We start from the raw sequence: 24,250 nt of genomic DNA, 5'->3' as shown, positions 1-24,250 counted from the left end.
ATTTCAACACACATTCAACTACAAAAAAACCAATACAAAATATGTATTTGCCTCTATACACTGCTAAACAAAAAAAAATAACAATCTACACTGGACAATGGATTTCAAGCATTGTATCTCATTGAGATGTTGTCTGTTTGCAGTTAACAAATTTCCCTGGCAAGACAGAATAATTCTCAAATCACTTGCGATCAGCACATCACTCTCATTCTCTCTCACACTCTACCGCTATCTTTTACCTTCCTAGTTGTCCCGCACACTCTGTTCTTCACTCTCTCTCGCCCACTCTCACACAATTGATATTACACAGAGACTTTGGTTTGAATCTGGATGCCACGTACAATCCTACACCAACATTCAACTGAAATCTCAAAAATACTATCTACTTCAAAAAAATAAAACTTCCTTGTAACCTTGCGGGTGGTGGCTCAAATGGCACAAAAGAGTGGTGCTAGCCAGTGACCCTTCTTCTCTTCAATAAGTTCAATCAGTGGGTAAAATATCCACTTCCTCCTTGACGGAGAACTGATACCAATCAAATATATCACATTCAAACATTTTCAGTTGAAATAAATTTTGATGCTGTACCAGCCAGCTCTTCTACCTAGATTTCACCAGAAAAAAAATACAAGACAATGGACGCCAAAAGTTGCGCCTGGTTGGTGAGTAAATGCTAGCAGGGAGTGAATGAAAAGTTCCCTGCTTCTGAGAGTGGCACGTTGATGTCAGAAGTGTCCATGCTGACGTCAAACGAGGGCTCACTAAAATTGGCAGGTGTCTGATGCAGCTGCGTATTGTACAAGACGGGGGCATTGCCGGTGGCAGGGGCAGCCTGGTTGAACTCATTGTGGCACTGGATTAGAGTCTCGTTCAATGCCGCGTCGTCGTTGAGCGCGAACTGTGGAAGAACAGGGTGCTGCTGCGCCTGCTTATAGGAGTCTGTTCGGTTTGGCGCTGGAGGGCGCCCTTCGAAACTCGGCTGCCGCTCCAGCTGCATGCGCTGGAACTGTTGACTGAGCTGCGACTGCTTTTGGAGGTGCTGGCGCTTATGCATCAACCGCTGCTGCATCAACCGCTGCTGCAGGGGCCGAGGAGAGGGCACCACCTGGGTTGGGAACTCCCTGGGCATGTCTTCGAGACTGGACTGGCCAGCCAGGGATGAGCTGTGAGTCAGGTGACCTGCGGGCTCAGTGTGGATCCCCTTCTTCATGGCATGCATGCGATTCTGGCGCCTCTCCATGGATTGGACCTGGGCAGGGAACCTCCGCCATGTGATGGTCTTTTCCCCTACCTGGCAGGGTAGATAGCTCAGGTCGGACACGTCCTTGCCGACTTCCGTTGGATTCTGCACACTGAACCCGCTGCTGTGGAGTTGGTTGCCATGCTCAGCTGCTAGACTGCATGTGTTCATATTCAGTGGCGTGTGCGGATTTCTCTCAATGTTTATGTCAGTGATGCCCTTGATGAGAGGCGTGGGCTTGGTTACTTGGCGGAAAGCACGCCCCGTCTGTGCGAGGAGTCCATCCGAGGCTCGGCGGCCTTCCCTGAAACTCACAGGAGAATGACTTCCAGACCGGTCCAAGGATGCCGAATGGTGGAACATGGCTTGCGTTGGTGCAGGCGGTGGGACCATGGGCTCTGACTGTTGCTGCGTCAGGTCCGGAGAATTGCAGTTAGAATGAAAAAGGCGGTCAGACAGAGCCTGCACGTGGGCAAAATTCTGTGCCACCTCCATCTCCTCCTGGGAGTCAAAGGACGCTGAGAGTTCCTGCGGCTCAATGCCAAAGTCACTGAGGCTCGGAGCCATACTGGATTGGATATCATAGGACTCTGCCAAGGAGTGCGTCCGCTGATTTTTGAAGTGCTCTATGGATCCAGCTTTCTCCATCTCATTCTCGCTCTCCGGCAAGTCTGCCTCCACACCCTCATCAATAGACGTGACCACCATGTGGTTGGGTGACATGGACCTGACCTTTCGAACGTTCATCCTGGGCAGCGGTTCCAGGAGGGTGCCACTGACTGCTGGCGGCACCGGCACCAGCTCGCCCTCGCTGAAGATACAAGCAGTCTGCTGCAGTGGGGGCTCCTTCCTCTTGCGCTGCAGTGCGCACTGAGCAGACTCAGAGACCACTGGTTGGGTGGTCGGGGTCAGCGGTTGGATGGGTCGGAACCCCAGCACCTGGGTGGTGGTATTCACGCACGGTTGCTGCTGCACCTGGATGGCGTTGCGAACATTGGAGTTCCTCTGGTGGGGTGTGATGTTGGCAATGGTGCCTGCCTGAGTCTTCATGATAGCGTGGTCGGCCACAGAGCTTGGTCTGCGGCTTCGCACATCTACTCGTCCCTCCACGGGAAAGCTGCATCGGTGTAGCCTTAACCTCTCCACCAGTAAATAGTAGATGGCAGTGTAGTGGTCATAGGCATCCCTTCGAAGTGACTGCAGGACCAAGAAAACATCAAAAGCCATCATAAACATAAGTAATTTACAAACAAGTTGAGACACTTTTAATCTTGGATGAATGGTCAGCATTACAATCAACCAGAATTCGATTTACATCAGAGAAGTCCTAGGAACAAAAACACCAAGATTATGATGGTATAACGTGTACCTCAAATGTACAGTAATTCTGTCTCCATGTACTGTAAGATACTTCACAAACACCATCAGAAGATGTTATGTTCACAATACATTATCAATGGCCTTTGGCTTTCAGCATTCTGAGAATTGAATTATTTTTATGAATTACTGGGATGTTGTCATTGCCTTCACACCACCATTTACTCAATTACCTACTACACAAGGCTTTTCACACCAAAATTATAAGCTGATCCACAAATTAAGGAAACACATGGGACAATCCCTCAAATGCTTACATCAATGGTCTTCTGCTGATCAATGCCCAAACTCTGCATGAGACGCAGCGCCTGCTCGTTGAACTCTCCGACGGGCTTCGGGATGTCCGTCACTGGGCTGACCGGCATGGTGTTGGCCACCACGCAGTCCGCCAGCCATTGGTGCGATTTGATCTGCTCGATGGTCAGTCTCTTGGCCGGATTGATGACCAGCATGTGTCTGATGAGATGTTCACATTCTGGGGCAGAGTCATGAGAAATGATCGACGTTCATTCCACAAACTCTTCTGCATAATTTCTTAGGTAATTGTTTGCAAGTTTGGTAATGCAATATATTTTGGTAATGGAATCAATGTATACATTTATCTTTTCTCCTTTGAATTGTGTATGATGTAATCTATATATTGATGTTTTCTAAGGTATTACAAAAAGAATTCTGATTCATCTATGAAATTACGTTGAAGAAAAATAAATCACACAAACAAACAAACAAAATTGCTCTTTCTACTATGCATGCACATGGAATGAAGTCATTGATACATTTGTGCAAATATTTGAAAAAAAATGGGAGCTATCTGAGAGAGATGCCATGAATTAGGCTCAGGGAAGTCAACTTATAAGAGGAAGGTCAGTTTGAGAGAGGATGCATATGTTGGTACTCAATCTATAAAGACCCTATGATATCAAGAAGTTGTACTAACAAGATTAACTCTCTATCATGCTTGCCAGCCCCAACTCCTTCCTTGACCAAGAAGGCCTGCTGCCTATCTATACACAATCACTTATTTTACACCATTACTCTCTACACTGGACATGTGCCCTTCAAAAACTTGCTTTCACATGTCTACCCTGATGGCAAATTTTAGGCCCTACTCGGCACAATGTTATGCTAATATTAAAGATGAGATGGTGGTAGTTCTCAGTTGTAAAACTGGCACCTACGTACCTTGAGACATGAAGTAGGGTATCCTAAACTTGCCAGCCAGAACTCTCTCCTTGAGCTGAGGTAGGGTGTTGGCATCAAAGGGCAGGGCTCCACAGACCAGGACATACAGGACCACTCCAAGACTCTGCAAGGAGAACAAGTGGGAGAGAAAAAAAAAGGAATAAATCCCCAGCTCAATTTATGGACTCGACACTTGCCAGACCATAATCATGAAATATTCTTGACAATTCATGGAGCATAAGTCCCACTGGCAGTGACAGACTTAAATCTTGAATCGTGCATGGTGGCACAGATATCTTACAAACTTTGTTTAATATTGCAGATGCTAGATTTACAGGAGAATGGCCTCATCAAATGTCCAAAGTGTATAACAATGTTCAAAAGGAGGAAACAAAAAGAACAACACTTATCCAACAATTTTAACAACATTTACAAAATAAACAAAATTTGATTTTGGTTCGAAGTGGCTCATCTTTTGAAAACTCATCCAAGACAAAATCATGGCCAACAGTCTCCATCTAGACCCTCACATAGGGGCACTCTGGTATAGTGAATATGGCTTGGGAGCCTTAGACAGGAGACTGCAAGTTCAAATCCCATCTTATGTATGTACACACCCTTGGACTAGGTGTTCGTATTTGTTGGGAAGTTCATCCTAATCCACTTGTGTAGATTGATGGGTACTTTGGAGTAATAGGGTTAATACCACTATGGAAGGACCACTTGGGAAGGGTAGTCTTAACCCCTTCCATACTAAATTCTGAATTCCCCATACACTTAACATGCAGGCCACCAGGTTCCTGGATGGAACGGGTTAACACACAAGGCCACTACTCTCAGATAAATGAGACCATAAATTATTATCATTTCCAGCAGTGTACAGATCCATGTCCTTTAATATACCAATCAAGGACCAGTTCTTGGTAAAGAGGCTTTGATCAGAATGGACAGTGTAAAGAGATCAACCTATTGCAGAGGATTAAGGTCAGGGATCGTCAGGCAGGATTCATCAAAATCAAAATCAGCCTTGACACATTCATCTGTAAATAGTGCCTATATGATATTAATCTCATCAGGTTGATACAGGAAATGTTTGGTTCCATGAAGAGAAAACGAGTAATAAGAAAATGATACTGATGCAAGCAATGATATCATTCCATTATGGCAATACAGCTACTGAACCATCTGTCTGTCATTTTTTCATCCAATCATTGATCTGTTTGTCTATCTATTCATCTCCCCATCTATCACTCCTTCCTTCTGCTCGCAATTCTCTCTTTTAACTTTTTTTTTATTCTCCTTTGCCATCCTCTTTGATTCTGAGTTGTATAATCAATGTACTCTGCCTATTCTTCATATTTCCCTCCACCATTCATCCTTGGAGTACTTGAATTTCCCTACGATCTGACATCACTTTTGTTCTATTATCACTGTTCCCTACCGGCACATTCACTTCTGGTGTTAACAACCCTGACTCACGGCCAATCGATACAGAATACATTATGGCGTGCAAAGCATGAAAGGACAAGACAGAGAGAAAGAGAGAGAAAAAGCCTTCGTGCCTGCATTCGACAATCAGCGTCTGAAGAGCTGTGGAGCTAGCCTTATTCAAACCAGTATCTCACTGACATCCTCCACTGCAAACGCCTGCTCGGAACGCTGGGTGCAAAAACCGCGCACAGGCGCAAGGCGGTAACCATGACAAAACTGAGCGAGAATGAAATGCTTCCTAGTCTGCGGTGCACGTTTCCCTCCTTTTCGCTCGCAGACGGTAAATATCAAAGGTCATTCCCTGACCCCTTCCACATTCTCTCTTCTCCCGTTCCTCCTCAGAAAGAGAGAGAGAGTGGGGGGAAGGGAGGAAGAGGAGGGGTAAAGAGAGAAATTGAGGATGGAAAGCTGGAAAAGAGAGACAGAAGTAGAAAATTTAAATGAAAATATGAGAGAGGGGAAATGGAGAAAAAGGGGAGAGGGTAAGGGGAGAAATTCAGAGCGGGTTCAGAATGGAAGTGCCTTTTCCTCATACACATACTCCTGGTGAATGTTGCTTGGTTGTGTGTGTGTGTGTGTGTGTGTGTGCGTTGTGTGTCTGTCTGTCTGTGTGTCTGTAGTCCCCTTCTAGTGCACTATTTAGACAGAACAGATGTCGGGAGGCATCATCAGCATGCTAACGATAAAGCAAACCGGGGTGATGTGGTAATCCGCCACCAAACGTGCCAACTGAATTTCTCCTTCATTACGAATGGCCCGATGACATCACACGATCCTCCCGTGATGATTTCTTCTGCAGACGACTAGTCTACCCATTCAGACCACTAACCGATCGGAAAGATCCGCCACATCGCCTGCTCATGGAAAGCCAATATCAATACCTAGTTCTAGATTTCCAAGCGACTTGTAAATGTCATGGGGTCGTGACAACCATTCCCTCATTGATTTTTTTCCCCCTTCTTCTTCACTTCTTGCGATGTGCCAATGCTCTGCGCATGTAGCCATCGGCTGGAAAACGCAGCCCGCCGATGATCCAATATTTGAAGCGCACACGTGTGAAAAGACGAAGGCCACACTCCCTCCGTCGACTGCTCTCTGCCAATTTCATTTGCAAGCAGCCTCGGAAAAACTAGGTTAATACCATACCAGCCAGGGAGTGACTAATCTTGATACCAAATAGATTTCTAGATGGCAGGCTACGTAGCACTGCTAAATTGTAAGCTTTCATTATAATGCAATGATGGCAGGGAGGGAGGAGGTACAGGTGTACATGTAGGCTGTGTTAGAATCTTTATTTAAATATTTGTAATCATATACCTGTCCCAGAGGTCTTATGTCATACACACACATAACAGAATTAAGCCTGGTATTATTTGTCAATAAATCCATGGAAGATGAAGAACACCACTGGACACCTTGACTTGTCCTTTAAAACACAATTACACCTGTCGCTTTCATGGCTCAGCAACCACATGTTAATAGGATCAACTTTTGATATTGCTGGTACAATGCTCTTGCAACATTTCTAGACAACAAATGAGCAGTAGGCTTTTTTTCAGCCATTTACAGAAAGTAATAATAATGCCAGGAAATTGAATTACATATTAATACTGTCAACAAGTATGACAAAAAAATAAGGAAAGGTTTTGCTATTGAACAATCATAACTAAAATTCATAGGAACTTGGCAGCATACCTGCATTGTACAAGAAGTACTGCATACTTAATACTTTTGAGTTTCATTTATACATTTTCAGGCAGGATATGTGTATGGTATTGAAGAGATAGTGCATTCAAGTTTCACAAATCTAGTGAGCAGATCTGAGAGGCTGATACTATCGCATGTAATGGGAATTGAGGTGGCAGACACACATGTTAAAGTATGAACTCCATGTTGCTTGCTTTCTCTGCACTCGCCTAGCTGAACAAACCCCTACAGCCCTATCCCACCCCACCCTCCCTGCCAAATTTTGACAGGCCGTTCCGATATGTGATTAGGAGCGATGATGTCATAGCTGTGGAAGTTTGCGTCATTTCATCCAGGGGCCTCAATCATGGCGCGGGCGCATATCTGCCGGTAATGGTCACGGCAGGGCTCAGGCAGAACCCTACTCGGAGGGTAAAGGGGAAGAGGAAGGCACTGTTGTATATTCCATTCCAACACGTGTGGTTCAGGACCTTTGCCTTAACACCAGGCATTCCTGTCAATGCTAAATTTCATGCACAGTAATAACAGTGCATACATGTAGGGTATTATTAACAATACACTGAGCATGAATGATGATGAGCTCTTTATACAATGTTTACCAAACACAACACTGAGTATCATAGCATTATTGTTAAGGGACAATCTCAGTACACTGAGCTTGAACTTTACACTGATTTTGACAATTGAGGCATATATCATCACATTGGATATGGATGCCACAACACGCCTGAAAACACTACAAACATATTACAGGAATATACTACACTTAGCTCACCATTGCACAGTGTGAAAACTGAGTTTCTGTACACAGCAAATGACATTGAATAAAAAGCATGACACTGTGCACTCTTGAATACGATACCAATCATACACCTCCTACCACGCCTTGAACAGTAACACTATACTACAGATCTGAGTGTTCCACAAAAGAAGCAACTTACAACTGGCATTACATCAATATAGAGTTTGTTCGCTAAAACCGATAAGTCCATATTTGCCAAATGGAGATATTTGCAATTAAAGGTCAAGAAAAAAGAGAATAATAAGAAAATTTTTGCTTCTTTTGACCATAACTTCAAAAATGTACCTTTATATGTAGTGACCAATTGTATCATTTAAAAGGTATTATTTTGTACTTTATGACAGAGACCGTACTTCAAAATCTTCAAAAATGGACTTATCGGCTTTTGCGAACAAACTCTTCATATATACTTTTAACCCATTGAAGACAGGCTAATTTTGCTACAACACACATTTCCCACAGACATCTGCCAGAGTATACTTGGAACTCGTCCTCAATGGGTTTAAGGAGACAATAAAAACCCATAATTTAGCTTTAAGTCCCTCAACCCCCCCCCCCCCCCGCATACCCACACAAAAAAAAAGGAGCACACAAGTAACAGACAAAACTAAAACCTCTCCACACTGTACTAATTCTAAAAGGTCTTATATAACATCAATTCCTGTGAGCCCCATTATGTCTCTTTACAGGGGAAAAGCAATGCAAGTTCATTCGTCCTTTCTTCTTCTTCTTTTTTGAACTGGACATCATCTCAGTAATCACTGCATGTATGAATTCATGGAAATTTGTCTATTTTGGTGAATGAGCTTACTCCCTGGGACAGTCAATAAATCAACACGGTTGAAATCACCACCCTGTGAATAGTCTAAGAGGAACTGTTTTACCAAATATTTCCATTTTGGGAAATTTGAGCTCCATGGCACGTGCAACTAGCAACTCTGGCAGTGTATGAAGAGAATATTTTAAACAAACATAAAAATGAAATAAGAAATGAATGCTAAATGCTTAAATAATATAAAATCTGTATAAAATTACTTGATCTACTATACTTAAACTTCCTCACAGACAAAGGTGTTAGAATCTTAAGACAATCAGTGAAAGGTTACATGTGTGGTTACTTTGGTCAGAGATATTTTGATAAATGTGGGTTTTCATTCTTTTTTTATCACTTGCAAGCATCTTCATCAAATGCTTCACCATTAATGAAAATATGTTCTACCACAATTTTAAACAGTGTCTTTCCTTTACCACATCAAACTTAGTAATGTTTTCCCTTCCATATTGTGATCATTCATAACAACAACAACAACAAATCTATGAGACTGCAAAATCAAGACTGCACATGCCAGGCTGCCTGAGAAATATCTTGGGTTTTCAAAGATCAGCAAAGACAAAATCAGATCTAAAAATTAGTAAGGGTTGCATTTTGTTCCCAGGGTATATTTCGCGGTGAAGACTGCAGTTATCCTTTCTGCAAAGATTCAACAACTTGATGTGCGATGTGACAAGGCATAGCATCATTAGATGTACTGTGAGCAAAATGTGGTCAATGCTACTGTATGATGACTTTACTGGGATTATTATTTATCAGGCATGTAGGACTAATACTATCATTGACAAGAAAACAAAGACACACAGCATACACCTCGTACATGTTTGCATTAGAACAAGTTAAAACAATGCCAGTGCATAACCAAAAACAAACAAATAAACAAAATATATGCAATGTATCACAAAGCAAATGTATAGGTACATATTTCTCCTACTTTCCAAATAAGGTATATAGACAAAAGCTCTAAAAAGCACAAGTTTATTCATTTCATTATTAACCCGTTGAGGACGGACTGATTTTGCTACAACACGCGTTTCCCATGAACACTTGCCCGAGTATATTCGGGACTCATCCTCAACGGGTTAAATACCCTACGGTGAGATTTACATAGATGCCAAGGGCAAGCATATCACTGTGACCTCAAGAGTGCAGACCACCATATGATTGATGGTCACCTGGCCAATACAGCGAATAACGACAGAATAAGAGTCCTATAATGACGTAATAGGTAAGATTTAAAAGAAAACGCATGAAGGGAGATACCACTCACCCAGATGTCCAGCTGTGGACCGTCATATTCCTGGCCCTCGAACACCTCGGGGGCGGCGTAAGGGGGGCTGCCGCACCACGTCGCAAGCTGCCTACCCGGGGTAAAGAAGTTGCTGAAGCCAAAATCGGCAATCTTGATGTTCATACTGCTGTCTAGGAGGAGGTTCTCTGCCTGAAAAATAAAAGGAGATGCAAAAAAAGGAATAATATGCATTGCTGTAAAGTCTTCTACTGTTATATGCCATTATATTTAGCCAGGTTTTTTCTTTCACAAGTACTGGGCGTCAAGTGCTATTCATAAAACTAACTACAATCACAAAAATAGTCACTCTGATCCCGACATGATTTCAATGTGCATGCATACACTTCTCCAGTCATTACTGCACCGCATGTACATGATCTTGAATTCAATCGCCACTCGTGAAATTGTAGGGAAGCCCACATTTGCAAATAATTTGACTTGCTAAATGTACAATGTATGGCATATACAGTATAGAAAACTGTATACGACATGTATCTATGAATATGCATGGAGAGATAGATAGATCTTGTATATTTGTGGGATATATAAGTATATTTTGATGTCAAGCAAGATACCATTTAATAAAATATGACAGGTCACAAGTGTGTTGTTTCTTCCCTGAATCCCTGCATAATCCAGGCAACAGACTAGGAATTTCTAAATATCTGATCCATGCAAGTTTTGCACACACTACTGTCATGACAAGCGTTTTAATATATACAATGTATGTCTGTATATTTACAGCACCGCCTGCATAGGTACTATGTCATGTAGTGATATTGTCCAAACCGATACTAATCATAAAAGCTATCTTGTTTATCTCTCCTCACTTGAGATTAAACAATACAAGACATAACAAAGCAAAATTAACAACAGGTCTTCTATGCAGAGACTGAGACCTGTAATGATGTAATAATCATGGGGGCAGTGGGGAAATCGAAAATATGCCGCTAAAAGATGTTATCTAGTTGATATCATTATTCCAGACAATTCTGTCCTTTTGTTAGGAGAAATATTTCTGTTTTTAAAGCCATTGTGTTTCAGGGAAACTTTGGTGGCAAACACAATTCAAGCATCCATCCATGATTACACACAGAATTCTGTAGGCAATGCAAGATCTTTTTGAACCTGTCAAGGATGGGCTGATTTTGCTATAACACACATTTCCCATAGACACCTGCCCGAGCACACTCGGGACTAGTCTTCAACGGGTTAAACTCACTTGTTCCCTCAAATCTGTATCTCTCTCCCTCCCTCTCTCTCTTTCATTCTGCTCGTGTTCTGTGTAGTTTGCAGTGTACAGAAATAAATCCATCATGCCCATGCATTATACACCAAATTACATTGTACAGTCATCACTACACACCTGAGTTTTGTAACACCCACAATTATCAATCATTTCCCTCTGCCATGTAACACCCACCTTATGTCCTGATTTTTGTTGGTATATATGCTTGAATTCCCACACACTAATATGTTTCCTCTCCTTCTCCCCCCCCCCCCCAAAAAAAAAGAGAGAAATATAATATATACATGTATGGTTTCTGCATATACACACATATACATATATTTATTTACAACGCTAGTGTTCTCTGGTGCACTTCAACACCACACACTAATCATAGACAGGAATTGGAGATGCTCGCTAGCTTGATCAAAGCTGCCATATGCCAGCCAGTGGCAGAGGTTCTCTTCTTTTTTTTTCTTTTTTTTTTTGCCAGTATTAGTCTTGCATCTCCAGACATTCACAAACAAAAATTCTGCAGATGGCCGTACATCGCGGATGAGATGCTTGTACTGCAGTCACACTTTCGAAGAATACCGCCATCACACTTGGAAAAAACATGCCACGCACCTTCGTGGCTTGGTCGAGTTATGTTCAGAGAGGCTAATTAAGCAACAGTTTTGTAAAAAGCATGCGAACAAAACAAATATCCATGATATGAAAGACTGAAATGAAAACAAAAAAACAAATGAAAAAAAGAAAACAGACATCTTGACATAATCTAGTCTGTTCATATCAAACTGAATTCACATTATTTCACTATCAAGGCAGATACGTACACTTGTATATATATTAATACAGTATAAGAGAGGGAGGAGAGAAAACTGTGTGCGGTCTCAGTAATTCATGTTTGAGGTGTAATCAATGCTGTTGTTGTTCTCCTCTTCGGAGAAAGAAACTTAATGCACGTGCCACAGATTACTGCATAACCAGAAATTTTCGAGTGCATGAAACTTTCGAGAACTTCGTGAGGAGCACATATCCGTGAAAGTAAAATGCATGCAGCGGGGTTTTGTCTACCCAAGACATTAAAATGCTAGTGGCAATTCGAGAAAATTTCAAGCCAAGAAAAAGACCATCTGCTCAAAGTTTCATGGTGTGAAAGCTTGTGGTTTTACCTCAGCTTTTGAGGATGGAATTAATCTCAATCTCTCGATATTCCATCCCATGAGATGAAACTGCGCTGTTCAGGCAAACCACCAGTGACCATGCTTCTCTCAGGCTATCTGGCCGAATTGTAATATCTCAACTTCCTAATGAATTCAGATTTAAGCATATTTCTTCGGGAACACCTAGTTACAATCTGTCCAATTCACCTCTTCCTACGTATTCAATAACATCCTGCAGGTGAAATCCAGTTTGCATGCATTAGTTCTTGCTATGTAGGGCAAGCCCCAAGCCAGCTGTTGATAAAAAAAAAAAATGATATGCGTAAGATTATTATACGTCTTGAAAACTGGTACTATAAAGATGCCTGATCTTGTGCCTGTGGTAAATCTTCCTTTAACTCGTTGAGGATGGTTTGATTTTGCTACAATGCCCATTTCCCATAGACGCTTGCCCGAGTATACTCGGGACTCGTCCTCAACAGGTTAAAGGGACTGTACAGTACTGGTTGAGGTGGGGATTCATGTTTTGAACATTCCTAAGTGAGATAATGAAAAGCCTCTTATGAAATATGAAAGAGCATGTAATTTTAAGAAAGATTCAATGTTTATTTGATGAAAATTGGTTTTCAAATGTCTGAGATATCCAAAAAAGTGCTAATAATAAAAGGCGACACGCCACAACTTTATTAGGATTTCTTTGTATCACGTTGTTTTTGGATATCTCAGCCATTTCAAAACCGATTTTCATCGAATAAACTTTTGATACCCTTTAGAACTGCATGCTCTTTGACATCTCATAGAGTGGTTTCTGAATATCTCGCAAAACGTTAAAAGCTAAATCCTCACCTCGACCAGAACTGTACACACCCTTTAAATGTAAGCCTGATCCAATGGGAATCCAAACGACACTACCAGGCAGGAATAGGTAGGACGTGTTTGTTTCAATGCAGCATATCTTCCATGAACACTGGGACCTTTAAGAACAATGTGCAGCTTTCAAACTGAGAATGTCACTGCACGTCAAAGCAACATCATGACGTGATACGTAGATACTGCATCATAATATGTCCATCACATATACGGCTTCACCTTAATGAAGTTCCATAACTCTCAAGGTGAGTGAAAGCTGTCTTTAACGAAAGCACAAGGGGAGGGGGAAGAGAAGCAAATTATTGAAATCCTATAGGAAAATTTGTTACAAAAAAAAAAAGTTAAAAAAAACAGTAAGAGTCAATTGCAATCATGTATCATGACTTTTTGGTTGCCTTCAACAAATGAGCATGACATTGCTTTTGTAGAGTTTATAATCACTGTTTTACAGCAGTTCTACAGTTTCTGTCTAAGGCCATACAAATATTTTGTATGGCTCTCCTTATCAAAAAAAACAAAATGTGTCAGATTCTATTACACATTCAACAACTTGAGAAAGATACGATAAGTATGATTGTAAAATGAGTTAACTCCATTCTGTTAAGTTGAGATTTTTTGGATTAAAGCTGCTAAAACATGAGAAAATAATATGAAAACATGGTATGTTCTTAATCGTAACTTCAAGAATATGCCTTGCTATGCTACAAGTAAGGTATCATTTGAAGAGTTTTACTTTGCCCTATCTGATGATAAAGTTTCTGTAAAATATTTTAAAAAATGGCATTTAGCCCATTTTGCATCCAAACTCTTCAAATACTCATTTAACTTGACAGATTGTAGTCTCTCTCTTGATGCACACATAGTCCCATTTGTTGCACGATGTATTGACTGTAAACTGTCCTAAAATTTCCTGCCCTTTTGGCAGATTACTGCGAATCGGAAAGTTTTGACTTGTCTCCGGTGCTCAGTGCGATGCCGCTGTCAGTCAGTAGTTGCACCAATTTCCTTTCTGGGGTGCAGCTTTTTAAAAATGTTCACACAATTTGACACAAACAATTTGTTCTGGTACACACTAGCAGGTCAAGAAATGTTTTAATGTTGTTTCAATGTTTGTGGTTAATGAAGAATTGCAGGGGGGAGGATTTGGATGGGACTACTGTTTCTTCAAAGCTGCAGTGTCATCGTGATCACAGAAATCAATTTCTTGAAAAACAGGCATTCTATTCACTTTGCTTTAATAGATGCCCTCTTGCCACAACATATTTCATCATGTTAACTGCCGGAGTTCAAACACTCCACCAATAATGCCTGCAGATACCCCTTGGGGCAGGGCATATCAATTCGCCAATAATCATGCACAATACAAGATGCCAACACTGAAAATATGGAACCAGTCACGTTGTTTTGCAATCTGAAGAAAATGAATGAATTAACTAATGCAAATTAAGGATTAACATGAAAAAGTTTCAAAAGGCTTGTCTGAAATAGCTTTTTCCCTCTTAATCTGGTATGTGTATTTTGTAGAAGGGGTGTGTTAATCTGGTATGTGTATTTTGTAGAAGGGGTGTGCTATCAATTCAGAATACCTTGGTTTTTTTTTTACTTTCCTGATGTAGATTTAATCCCATAACTCTTTTTTTTTCTTCACTCAATCATCCCTGGGGTACTCCTCTGACAAGCTGGCAAACTATTAGATGGGCCTAGCTTGGGAATTCCCCTCTCAGCATACCACATTTTGTTTTTTGGTGTGTTTTTTTTTTTTTGCATGATTAAACGGAGTATACACAAAATTTGACAATGCCTTCGAACTTCCTACTGTACCACAGGTAAAGCCATCAAGACTAGTATGTTGTATCAGTAAATGATGTCCCTATTCAAAAGACATGACAATAAATGAAAGAAAACACATTCCAGTGCATTTTCCTCGCGACTTCTGAACGAGGTAATCAGCCATCCATGGTTTGGTTTGACTCTGAGGATGTAGCTCTACGAAAGACAACGGGTGATAAGGGGGCACGCAACTCTTGCAGCTTGGTAGTTCCTACATCTGACATTTTTCTCAGAAACAATTCACCTTGCCAGCTCTGAGCGCATCGTCCACAAATGTCAAAAATTACACAACTACTCACAATAACACGACTGAAAACTTGCCACACCAACTTACTCTAAAGTTGTCAACATGTTATGAACATCATCTGTATGAATAGATCATTCATCCTTGCTTCTTGTTGTGCACAGAACATAAGAAGGCATCGCCTACAGAGCACTGAACTCGTTTGTGACTGCGTATGGAGTGCTGTGCATGCCTACCTCTGTCTACAATCCCCAGGTCTCATTAGCTGTCCATTTTATAAATGTTTTGCTGTGTTTAGCTTTTGTTCTGATTCTGTGTTTTTGTTTTTTTCTAAGTGCCACAAGGGCTCTTGCCGCACAATCAGCTAAGAAGGCTCCCTCTGCACCTGATATGGCGGTGGTTTGCCCTTCGGACAACTGCGGCTGCTGCAAGCCCATTCTTTATGGATATGATGCTTAAAACCAAATATTATGTGCCTTTTTTCCCCATTTTCTCACTGGGTTCAACCCTTTCAACAATGCTGCATATGAAATTCATATGCAAACAGGTCACCTATGACAACAGCACAGCTAATGATAACCACTGGGTCTGCGGGTCTGCAATATCCGCATGAAGTATTCCTAAACTGCTGGTTGAGGATTAACATTTAACATCCTTCTGATTATATGGACTGCTTTACAGACACCCAAATCATACCATCACCCTAACAAAAGAGAAAATAAAAACATTACCTGTACATACATTGTATCTCATGTGCATTTTGCAATTGGGAAAACTGCCTTCCTTCCTTTGCATTCAGAACATGTTTTTTCATGCAGCTCGCTGGGAAATGTGAGGTTGATGTATCGGCGGGGGGGGGGGGGGGGGGGGGGGGAATTACAAGCACAAAAGGAGGTTCTTCTATTGAGACTGATCGCTACAAGCATGCAGAGTATTCAACGGATACCGCAACAATTTGTATGTCATTCTGCAAGACATGAAACAGTGTTCCCAACACTATTCTTCTTTCCTTATTTCCCCCCTCCCCTATGAACTGCCCCCCCCCCCTTCGAAACCACTCCCCACCCCTAGGTCTCCCATGCCTTATTTCTGTTCCAGTGCAACACCAGGGAGGTAGAGAGAGAGGAAGAGAGGGGGGAGAGAGTGTCTGCCCAATAATTAGGCCACCATTTTCACGCCAGGACAAAAGGCAGAGGCTGGTTGCTAGCGTACCTGCCGTCCTGACGTCAATGCTCGGTAGCGAGCGCCAATTGGCACGTGCAAGGAGTGGTCCCCGCGTTGCTAGCCACAATCTACAGCACTCTATACCTCTTCCTCAATAACCAAATCCTTGTCTCTCTCCCACCCCCCCCCCACCCCTCTCTCTCTCCTCTTATATCTTTCTTCATATATATTTTTGCTCCTTCTCTCTCTCTCTCTTTCGTTTTATAACCATTTCCTATCTGTATCTCTCAATGAATATATGCGCATCTCCCTCTTTTTTCCTCTACTTCAACCTTCACCTCAAAGATGCTATGTTCCTCATCAAAGCTTTACAAAAAACAAAAACACAATCTACTTCTAATCTCCATCACACTTTGTTTCAAGGAAAAGGAAGAAAAAAACAACAATGACATTTCGTCAAACAAAATTTGCTTCAGCACACACACAAAAAACACACACATCACTAAAATCCTCAGAAATCTTGCGTAAATCTCACACACCACACCATTTGCATTATATCCAGCGAGCATCATCACACGCTATTAAAAGTCACTGCTCTCTGTAAGAGGCAACAGTACAGTGTAGGCCCTATTTCATAACAATTTTCTTTCATCATTAATATTTCCTGTATACTTTCTCGTTGAACATCACAGTGATGATAAATGGTCCCAAGTTCTCACAAAACAAAATATCACACTTACTGAAAAAAGATATACATAACATTAGTCATGTCTGATCATTAAAACACAGAAATTAAACAAAGTTGAGGAGGGAGGGACGTCGCATCTACTTCTTTGTATATGCGCGGTCAGACTGGCAAAAGATTAAGAAGTTTAAGATTGTGAAGTTTTTGGTTGCAGTCCGGTCACACTGGCACCCAAACTTCTCTGTCTTTCATCAAGAAGTTTTGGTCATTAGTACACATGCTCAAAGAAGAGGAAAGAGCGTGCTGTTTGATGGCCAGTGCTTGTGATGCAACAATGAGCACCTGTACAACACAATAGCCATGCACTTTGGAGGCACCTTCCACAAACAGGTGGTGGACTGGTCATGTGACAAAAATTGCGAAGTTTCAGTTTCTTGTGGTCACAATGGCAAAAGATCGAGGGTGGGGGAAATATCCCTGGTTTGAGTGGGAAGTGGCGACAAGAAGTTTCGCAGGAAGTTTCACAGGAAGTTTGTGGTCACACTGGCAAAACTTCCGATATCTTTTGCCAGTCTGACCGTAACTTTTCTGACTGATTGGAGGATTTTCTTCCGGGAAGGAATATGTACCTTGAGATCTCTATGGACGACGTGCCGTTTATGACAGTACTCCACCGCCGAGAGGATCTGCCGAAATTTCTTCTTCGCCTCCTTTTCTGTCATCCGCCCATGAGTATCCAAGTAGTCTACATGTGAATGAGAAAAACAAGCAAAGAAGAAACAAAAAATTAATATCAATGTGCACGTACCTACTTGTAATATACATAATATATACTGTATATACATATATACATACTGACATATGCATACAGACATAATACACACATACATCCATATGTGTATATGCCTCATAATGGTGTCATTACAATAGCGATGCATTCATGTTTCGTTCTACATTAAATGACATTCTCGCAGCCTACCCTCCCGTCTGAATTCTCCTTTACGAGAACGGCGACAACTCATGACAACAGGAAGTGATGACATCCACGTTACGAAAGAAAAACAATGAAAGGGGATCGCACCGCCGAAAGGAAGAAAATCCTCATTATTCTTCTGCATTGACACACGTATGACCTTGATTCATTTTCTTGATTAAAACTTGACTGCAATGTATACCAAGTCTTAGAAACCCGAGGCAAATATTGTTGGCTTTTCCTGAACCGTATAAACACCTATTTTTTGCATTCTACAGGATATCATTGCTGTAGCCACTGTCATGGTTACGATGGGATGCAGTATTGGGAAATACATTTTGAATGATGAACTGAGGCAGGTTTTTCTGTTTTCCACAGACTTTACAGATTGATAAAACCACCACTCATAAACACAATGGGATAGTAACTAAAAGTGTCATAGAGAAATGCACTCAAATTTAAAATATGCAATTCTGAAGTGCATTCACATAAGTTTTAATTGAAGGACAGAAACTTTGGAGAACAAAATGGCAGAAACTTGAACTCAGGAATGTGATTGAATAATGGGATAAAAGGGAGAGTATAAAGGAAAGAAAGGGCGAAAGAGAAACAAAAGGAGGGAAAGAGAGATGGATAGATGACTTGACAAACTACTGGATGGAGAAACAAACGTGTTTAAGACAGAAAACATATCTGGATGGTAATGAAACCCTCGGGAGAGATGGGAATTTGAGTAAGGAGTATACACATAACTTGAATGGGCAGAGCAATAGGAAGAGCTATAAAAAGAGAACAAACATCCGTTCTATCGCAGATTAAGGAGATGGGGGAGGAAGGAGGAGGGGCCATGGTGAGAAAGAAGGCGGGGTCAGGGTGAGAAGGGAGGCGGGGCCAGGGAAGCGGGGTTTATGATAAGAAGAAGCCTGCGTCAGAGGGTGAACCACGAAGACGGAATTGGGTCATAGAAACACAGTTCGGCTCAAATCTCTCCAATGGTGAGATGGGTATGAGCTGGGGGGGGGGGGGTAGCTGGGGGGTGAGGGGTAGGGAGGGGAAGGAGGGAGGAATGAGAATAGGGCATCGGTCTCAGCTGATGTTTCCGGTCGAATTCCAAGCATAGCCTGGATGGCAGAATGCTGTACACAGCCAGCGATGTGTGGACGCGACGTTGAATCTCTTGTTTTTGTTTTTGTTTTTCCAAAGGCTTCGGTGTGCCTGGCTGGCGGCTTCAGAATGACAAGCTTGTCTGTATGACGTTTGCCCAGACAAAAATATTTCAATCCAACATTTGCCCGCACTTGTGTAGAACCTTAGAGGCAGGTTGGTTTCAATCAGTGTGCGTATACAGCAAGTACTCAATAACACGCATTGTAGCACACGATAACGACTTTATGGTCTGTGTGTGAAAGGGCTTTTCCTTTTCGTAACAACATTTGCATTTGTGAAACAATTTCATATCTCAAGATATGAAAGATTTTCATACTGTAAAGGTCTAACTAAATTGATAGAAGTTTTTCAACTTACAATCAATCCAATAACAAAACCACAGACTCATTACAAAACAGAATTCAATGTAATCAAAAGTTTTGCAAATTTACCTTCCTACTTGATCTCACAAATGGACAATGAAATTTTGTAACACTGCAAAATCTCAATACGACCAGATACGTGTAACACATCAACATTTTAGTCTAGTGCATATCAAGACTGTTTATTTGTTCAGAACCCTGTAAACTAATAACTAAAAAGACATTTTTGATAGAGTGCAGGGACTCTATGTGTTGGCATTTTATCCCTCCTCCCTACGAAATCCATTTCCTCAATATTTACAACCCCACCACCACCTTTAATTTCTTTTTCAACCCCCTCTCTGACCAATTCGATGCCTTAACCTCCAGGTCTCCCCTCTTAGCAACATTTCAGGGCAACATTTCAGGGTCTCAGCATCGAAATCCAGGGCACCAGAATAACATGATCTGGTGCCGAGATATCGCAACCATCCCCATGTCGGCCACCGAGGGGGACAATGACACAAATATCATCTTACCAAACATCTCCCCGTTGTTGGCGTACTCCGTGACGAGGTACAGCATGCTCTTTGTCTCCATGACCTATGGTGGGAAAAGAAAACACGAAGAGCATGACCTCTGGTGTCAACACTAATCCGTATCAATACTCAAATCTCAGAAACACCTACATGTAGGAACTCACATGAAAGTTTAATGCAAGACTTCTGACGATAACAACAACGAAAAATTACATTTCACAAAATCTGAAAGTGGTACGGAGAAACCACACTTATTGTTGTTGTTTTTTTTTTCTTTTTCTTCTTGGAGTATTTGATAAGCGTCAAGCTGAATTCATTACTGAATAAAAACAGACACATGAGAACCTTACTAAGAAAGCCATGCAGCTTTCTTCTTTCAAACTCACTTTGAGTTCATAATCATATAAATGCAGACTCCTAGGAAATATGTGGAAGAAACGATTTTCGACGAGAGAAAATATACAACTCATGACCAAGAGGCTGAAAGGATTGACAGTCAATATAGCACTTTTTGTGTGCGAGCATTTATAGTGTCACCCTACATTTGGGGTAATCTCTTTTGTTGACAATCAATATGCATGTAATAGCAATCTTGTGTATATCTCTTCACTTATAATATGTGGGAATTCAAATATATTTGCAGGGGGGAGATATATTCAGGAACATTTTAGAACAAAAATATTTTTCACCTTGAAAAAGAAAAGACATATTAAGGACTTGATAGAGCTGAGATAGTGTTCCTGTTGTCAAAATCTGTTATGAAATCAGCTTAACAAAGAGGAACAGAAATTTAGTAACAGACATATTAAATGAGAAGAAACAAGATGAAATGAAATGAGGAAAATTGATTGTCACAAACAGATTTGTTTTTGGAAATGAAATTAGATGCAGTACTTAAAAAGGGGGGGGGGGGGATACTATCAAATCTCTGTGGAACAATAACAATGAAATGCAGTAAATGGAGACCAGCCATGACAACTGGCTGACGACAGTTTCGAGATTTGTGGTTCCATGGAAGAACTATTATAATAGAGTGAGTTCGTGGAACCAAAGGGAAATCAACACTGTGCCAAGGTTTGTGGACATCAATGTCCTTTGATAATGTGTTAATTGCCGCCGCAGCATGTACTTCTATCTAGACACACAGGAAGTATGCGTCTCCTATTGGACTTTACACAGTTCATTAGTGACTACACTGTGTGTGTGTTGCGGTGTGTGTGCGTGTGCAGTGTACAATCATATGACTGTATGAATGAGTTATCACATGTGTAGTCTTGTCATCTTGACTCTGCAGTTATTGCACACAAGCCATGATTCTTTTTTTATTTCCTTTCTCCTTTTTCTTTTCTTTTGGGTATCGGTGTGTGTGTGTGCCAAATTCTCTCCCCCTTTTCTCCAAACAAAAGGAAGTGTACATATTGTTGATTCCAGACACTTTTCCATCCTCCATTCAATCATGGTAGGTCCATGATTCAATACAGTACAGGAAGAGACCTTACTCATAGCTCAACAAATATTAGCTTCTCTCCATTGTGCTCGATCTATTACAATCTACATGAAGACAAGTTGCATAATGCATGACATTTCATCACTTGCATTGTTGAATATGTAACGAAGAGAGTGACAAAAATTAGCTACTCAGTATTTTAAAGCTAACTTTCAAGTACAGAAAGAGCAAGAGAGTGATCGAGAGAGATCTTAATGTCATGACAATGGATCGCATAAAAGTTTAAAATGTTTTGAAGGTGAATCACAAACTATTAAAAGTTTGCTGACGTGAAACATCGTTTACGTAAACCTTATGAAATACTCATTTGCCAGAATTAAGTGCTCAGTCTTACTGCCTAAAAATATTTCAGTAAAGCAGTACTAAAGCAGGGCTGAAAGACAGACAGTTAAAGTCATACAATAATATGTAGATACATTTGAATTTGCAGACATTTCTGTGACACCATAACAAATAGGTCTGAGGACTAAGACTAGGGCCCAGCTGGCTGACAACGGGCTGCAGCCAATGACGTCAATAACCAGGAAGGCCGATAAAGGACCAGGGTAGAAAGAATGCAATTTATCCCAAAGATAAACACTGCTTTCCGAGGTCTCTGACAAATATTAAAAGGATGTATGTGGAATGACTGAGAGGAGGAAAAAGAGAAAAAATTGAGGAAGAAGAAGAAGGAGAAAGAGGGTTGAATGTTTTATGGAGAGGTTTATAGCAAAGAGAAAACCACAAGGTTTTACTCTGGTGCAAATGCATGTCTCCTACAGCTAGTAGATTATTCATCAGTGTGCAGACACAATATCACAGCATATTGCATGATCACACTATAATATTGTGCTTGCATCAAGAATTGCCATAGCACCATGTTATTCGATCAGTGTTAGTATCATCTCACACTGTGTTTTGCATGGAACATACAAGTATACATACAGTACGTGTAGGCATACTGCATGATATTGTATGATGCATTTACAAGAATGTCATTGGGAATGTACAAACAAGCGCGTATATGTACATAATTATAATAGTCCTTGAGGGCACATATTTCACAACAAACATCACTAGTTACCACAATCTTATTACATGTACAGCCTAAGCGTACAATAGCATCCAAAAATGAGACCTAACTAGTGTCTGCAAGACAGATGGAATGCACCCTTACAGACACTGGCATAGCGAGGATATTATTTGAACTTCACACTGACTTCTATAGAATTCCTGGTGTGCCAATACGATACACAAAACTGATTCCACTCTGAAGGAATAGACAGATACAGCCAGACTGTGCTACACAGTATCCTGGGATTACTAACCTACGCAACTATAATCTGTGAATCATCATGGAATGACATCATTAAGTATCTTCCTCAAAAGATGACCTGTATATCTCTTGACTCATCTGGGAGTTGGGATGTACAGGGATATGCAGATCAAAGAGTTGCCACGGTGATAACCCGTTGGTACGGAGCAAGTTCAGGCTGAGCACCTTTCATTCACTTTACAGAGAGTGTAACTTTGAGATGCATTGGCCAAAAATTGCATGTGGATGATGCATTCATGCCAAAAGAACATATTTTGACTAATTATTAATAGTTAAAGACAAAAGGAGTTTCGAACAAAACCTACACATGAAGAATTGTATTTTAAAATGAGCTAAATAAAAGCCATTTTTAAACATTTCAAATTACAAGTTTGTAAGTCCACCATCAGATAGAGCAAAATTAAACAATTCCAGTAATAACTCACTAGTGACATAACAAGGAATATTTTAGAAGTCATGATTGAAATATTTTGTATTTTCTGATTGTTTTCTTCACTTTCTAGCAGCTTTAAATCACAAATATAGCCACTCAACAAGAATGGAGTTAGCTGGTTTTGCGACAAAACTCTTCATATCTCCCTACCCTGAACAATATTCCTTACACCCTTTAACAGCCATGGGGTCACAATGCCCACGTAGGAATCAAGCCTCAACTTCGCTGACAGTACCCTACCCACCCCCCTTTTTCTTATAAGTTAAACTACATGAGCTCCTTACAACACAGTTAACATATGGATACATGTCTCCTTTAAAAAACAATAACAAACAAACAAACAAACATATAAGAACCAACACACTATCCTTACCCCTTTCTGAGCCAATGAGTCAATGTGTTCAAATTTCACACACTTACTCTATGGATAGAAAATACAGCTGTAGATGTGATAGTGTTAATCAAAAGTCATTGAGTGCATTTGACACTCCAAGCAGGATTTTGCAGAAGCTCAAAGATTTCCTGGTTCCAATAACAAAAGTGACACTTGCTTTGCTGCAGGCCGGTACAGTAGGCAATCAAAACAGCCACATATTCCCGCTCATCCCAGGCACCTAATAACATGTGAAGTACAGTAAAGTGTATGCTGGTCTGGAGAAGATGTTCTGTTGAAGCATACATCACGCTTCTTCCACTGCAATCACAACTTGGCACAGAACCAGCCTCAATTGTACAATCTTTTAGTAGAGCGTAACCTAACCCGCCCTCCTTCACTTCTGGTACTGCGTGGGCACAAAACTCTATAACCCTATCAATTTGTTCGACTTGCATTCTTTTTTGTGTGTGTGAAATAGGGCACATAACTG

General features: G+C 41.0%; 1 protein-coding gene across 1 annotated transcript in view; it reads right to left on the bottom strand.

Moving 5' to 3' along the window:
- Positions 1-569: 569 nt before the first annotated feature.
- The window catches only part of LOC140230085 (serine/threonine-protein kinase SIK1-like), a 42,520-nt gene continuing 18,839 nt past the window's right edge, over positions 570-24,250 (bottom strand). The window contains exons 4-9 of the mRNA XM_072310293.1: positions 20,130-20,193; positions 17,739-17,854; positions 9,902-10,072; positions 3,800-3,923; positions 2,875-3,092; positions 570-2,437 (exon numbers count right to left, since the gene is read on the bottom strand). Of these exons, the coding sequence (XP_072166394.1) occupies positions 674-2,437; positions 2,875-3,092; positions 3,800-3,923; positions 9,902-10,072; positions 17,739-17,854; positions 20,130-20,193 (2,457 nt within the window). The 3' untranslated portion in view covers positions 570-673. The remainder of the gene's footprint in view (positions 2,438-2,874; positions 3,093-3,799; positions 3,924-9,901; positions 10,073-17,738; positions 17,855-20,129; positions 20,194-24,250) is intronic.

Source organism: Diadema setosum, chromosome 6 (genome assembly GCF_964275005.1).
Source record: "Diadema setosum chromosome 6, eeDiaSeto1, whole genome shotgun sequence".
Lineage (NCBI taxonomy): Eukaryota > Metazoa > Echinodermata > Echinoidea > Diadematoida > Diadematidae > Diadema > Diadema setosum.
This window is presented reverse-complemented; position numbering and strand designations above follow the sequence as displayed.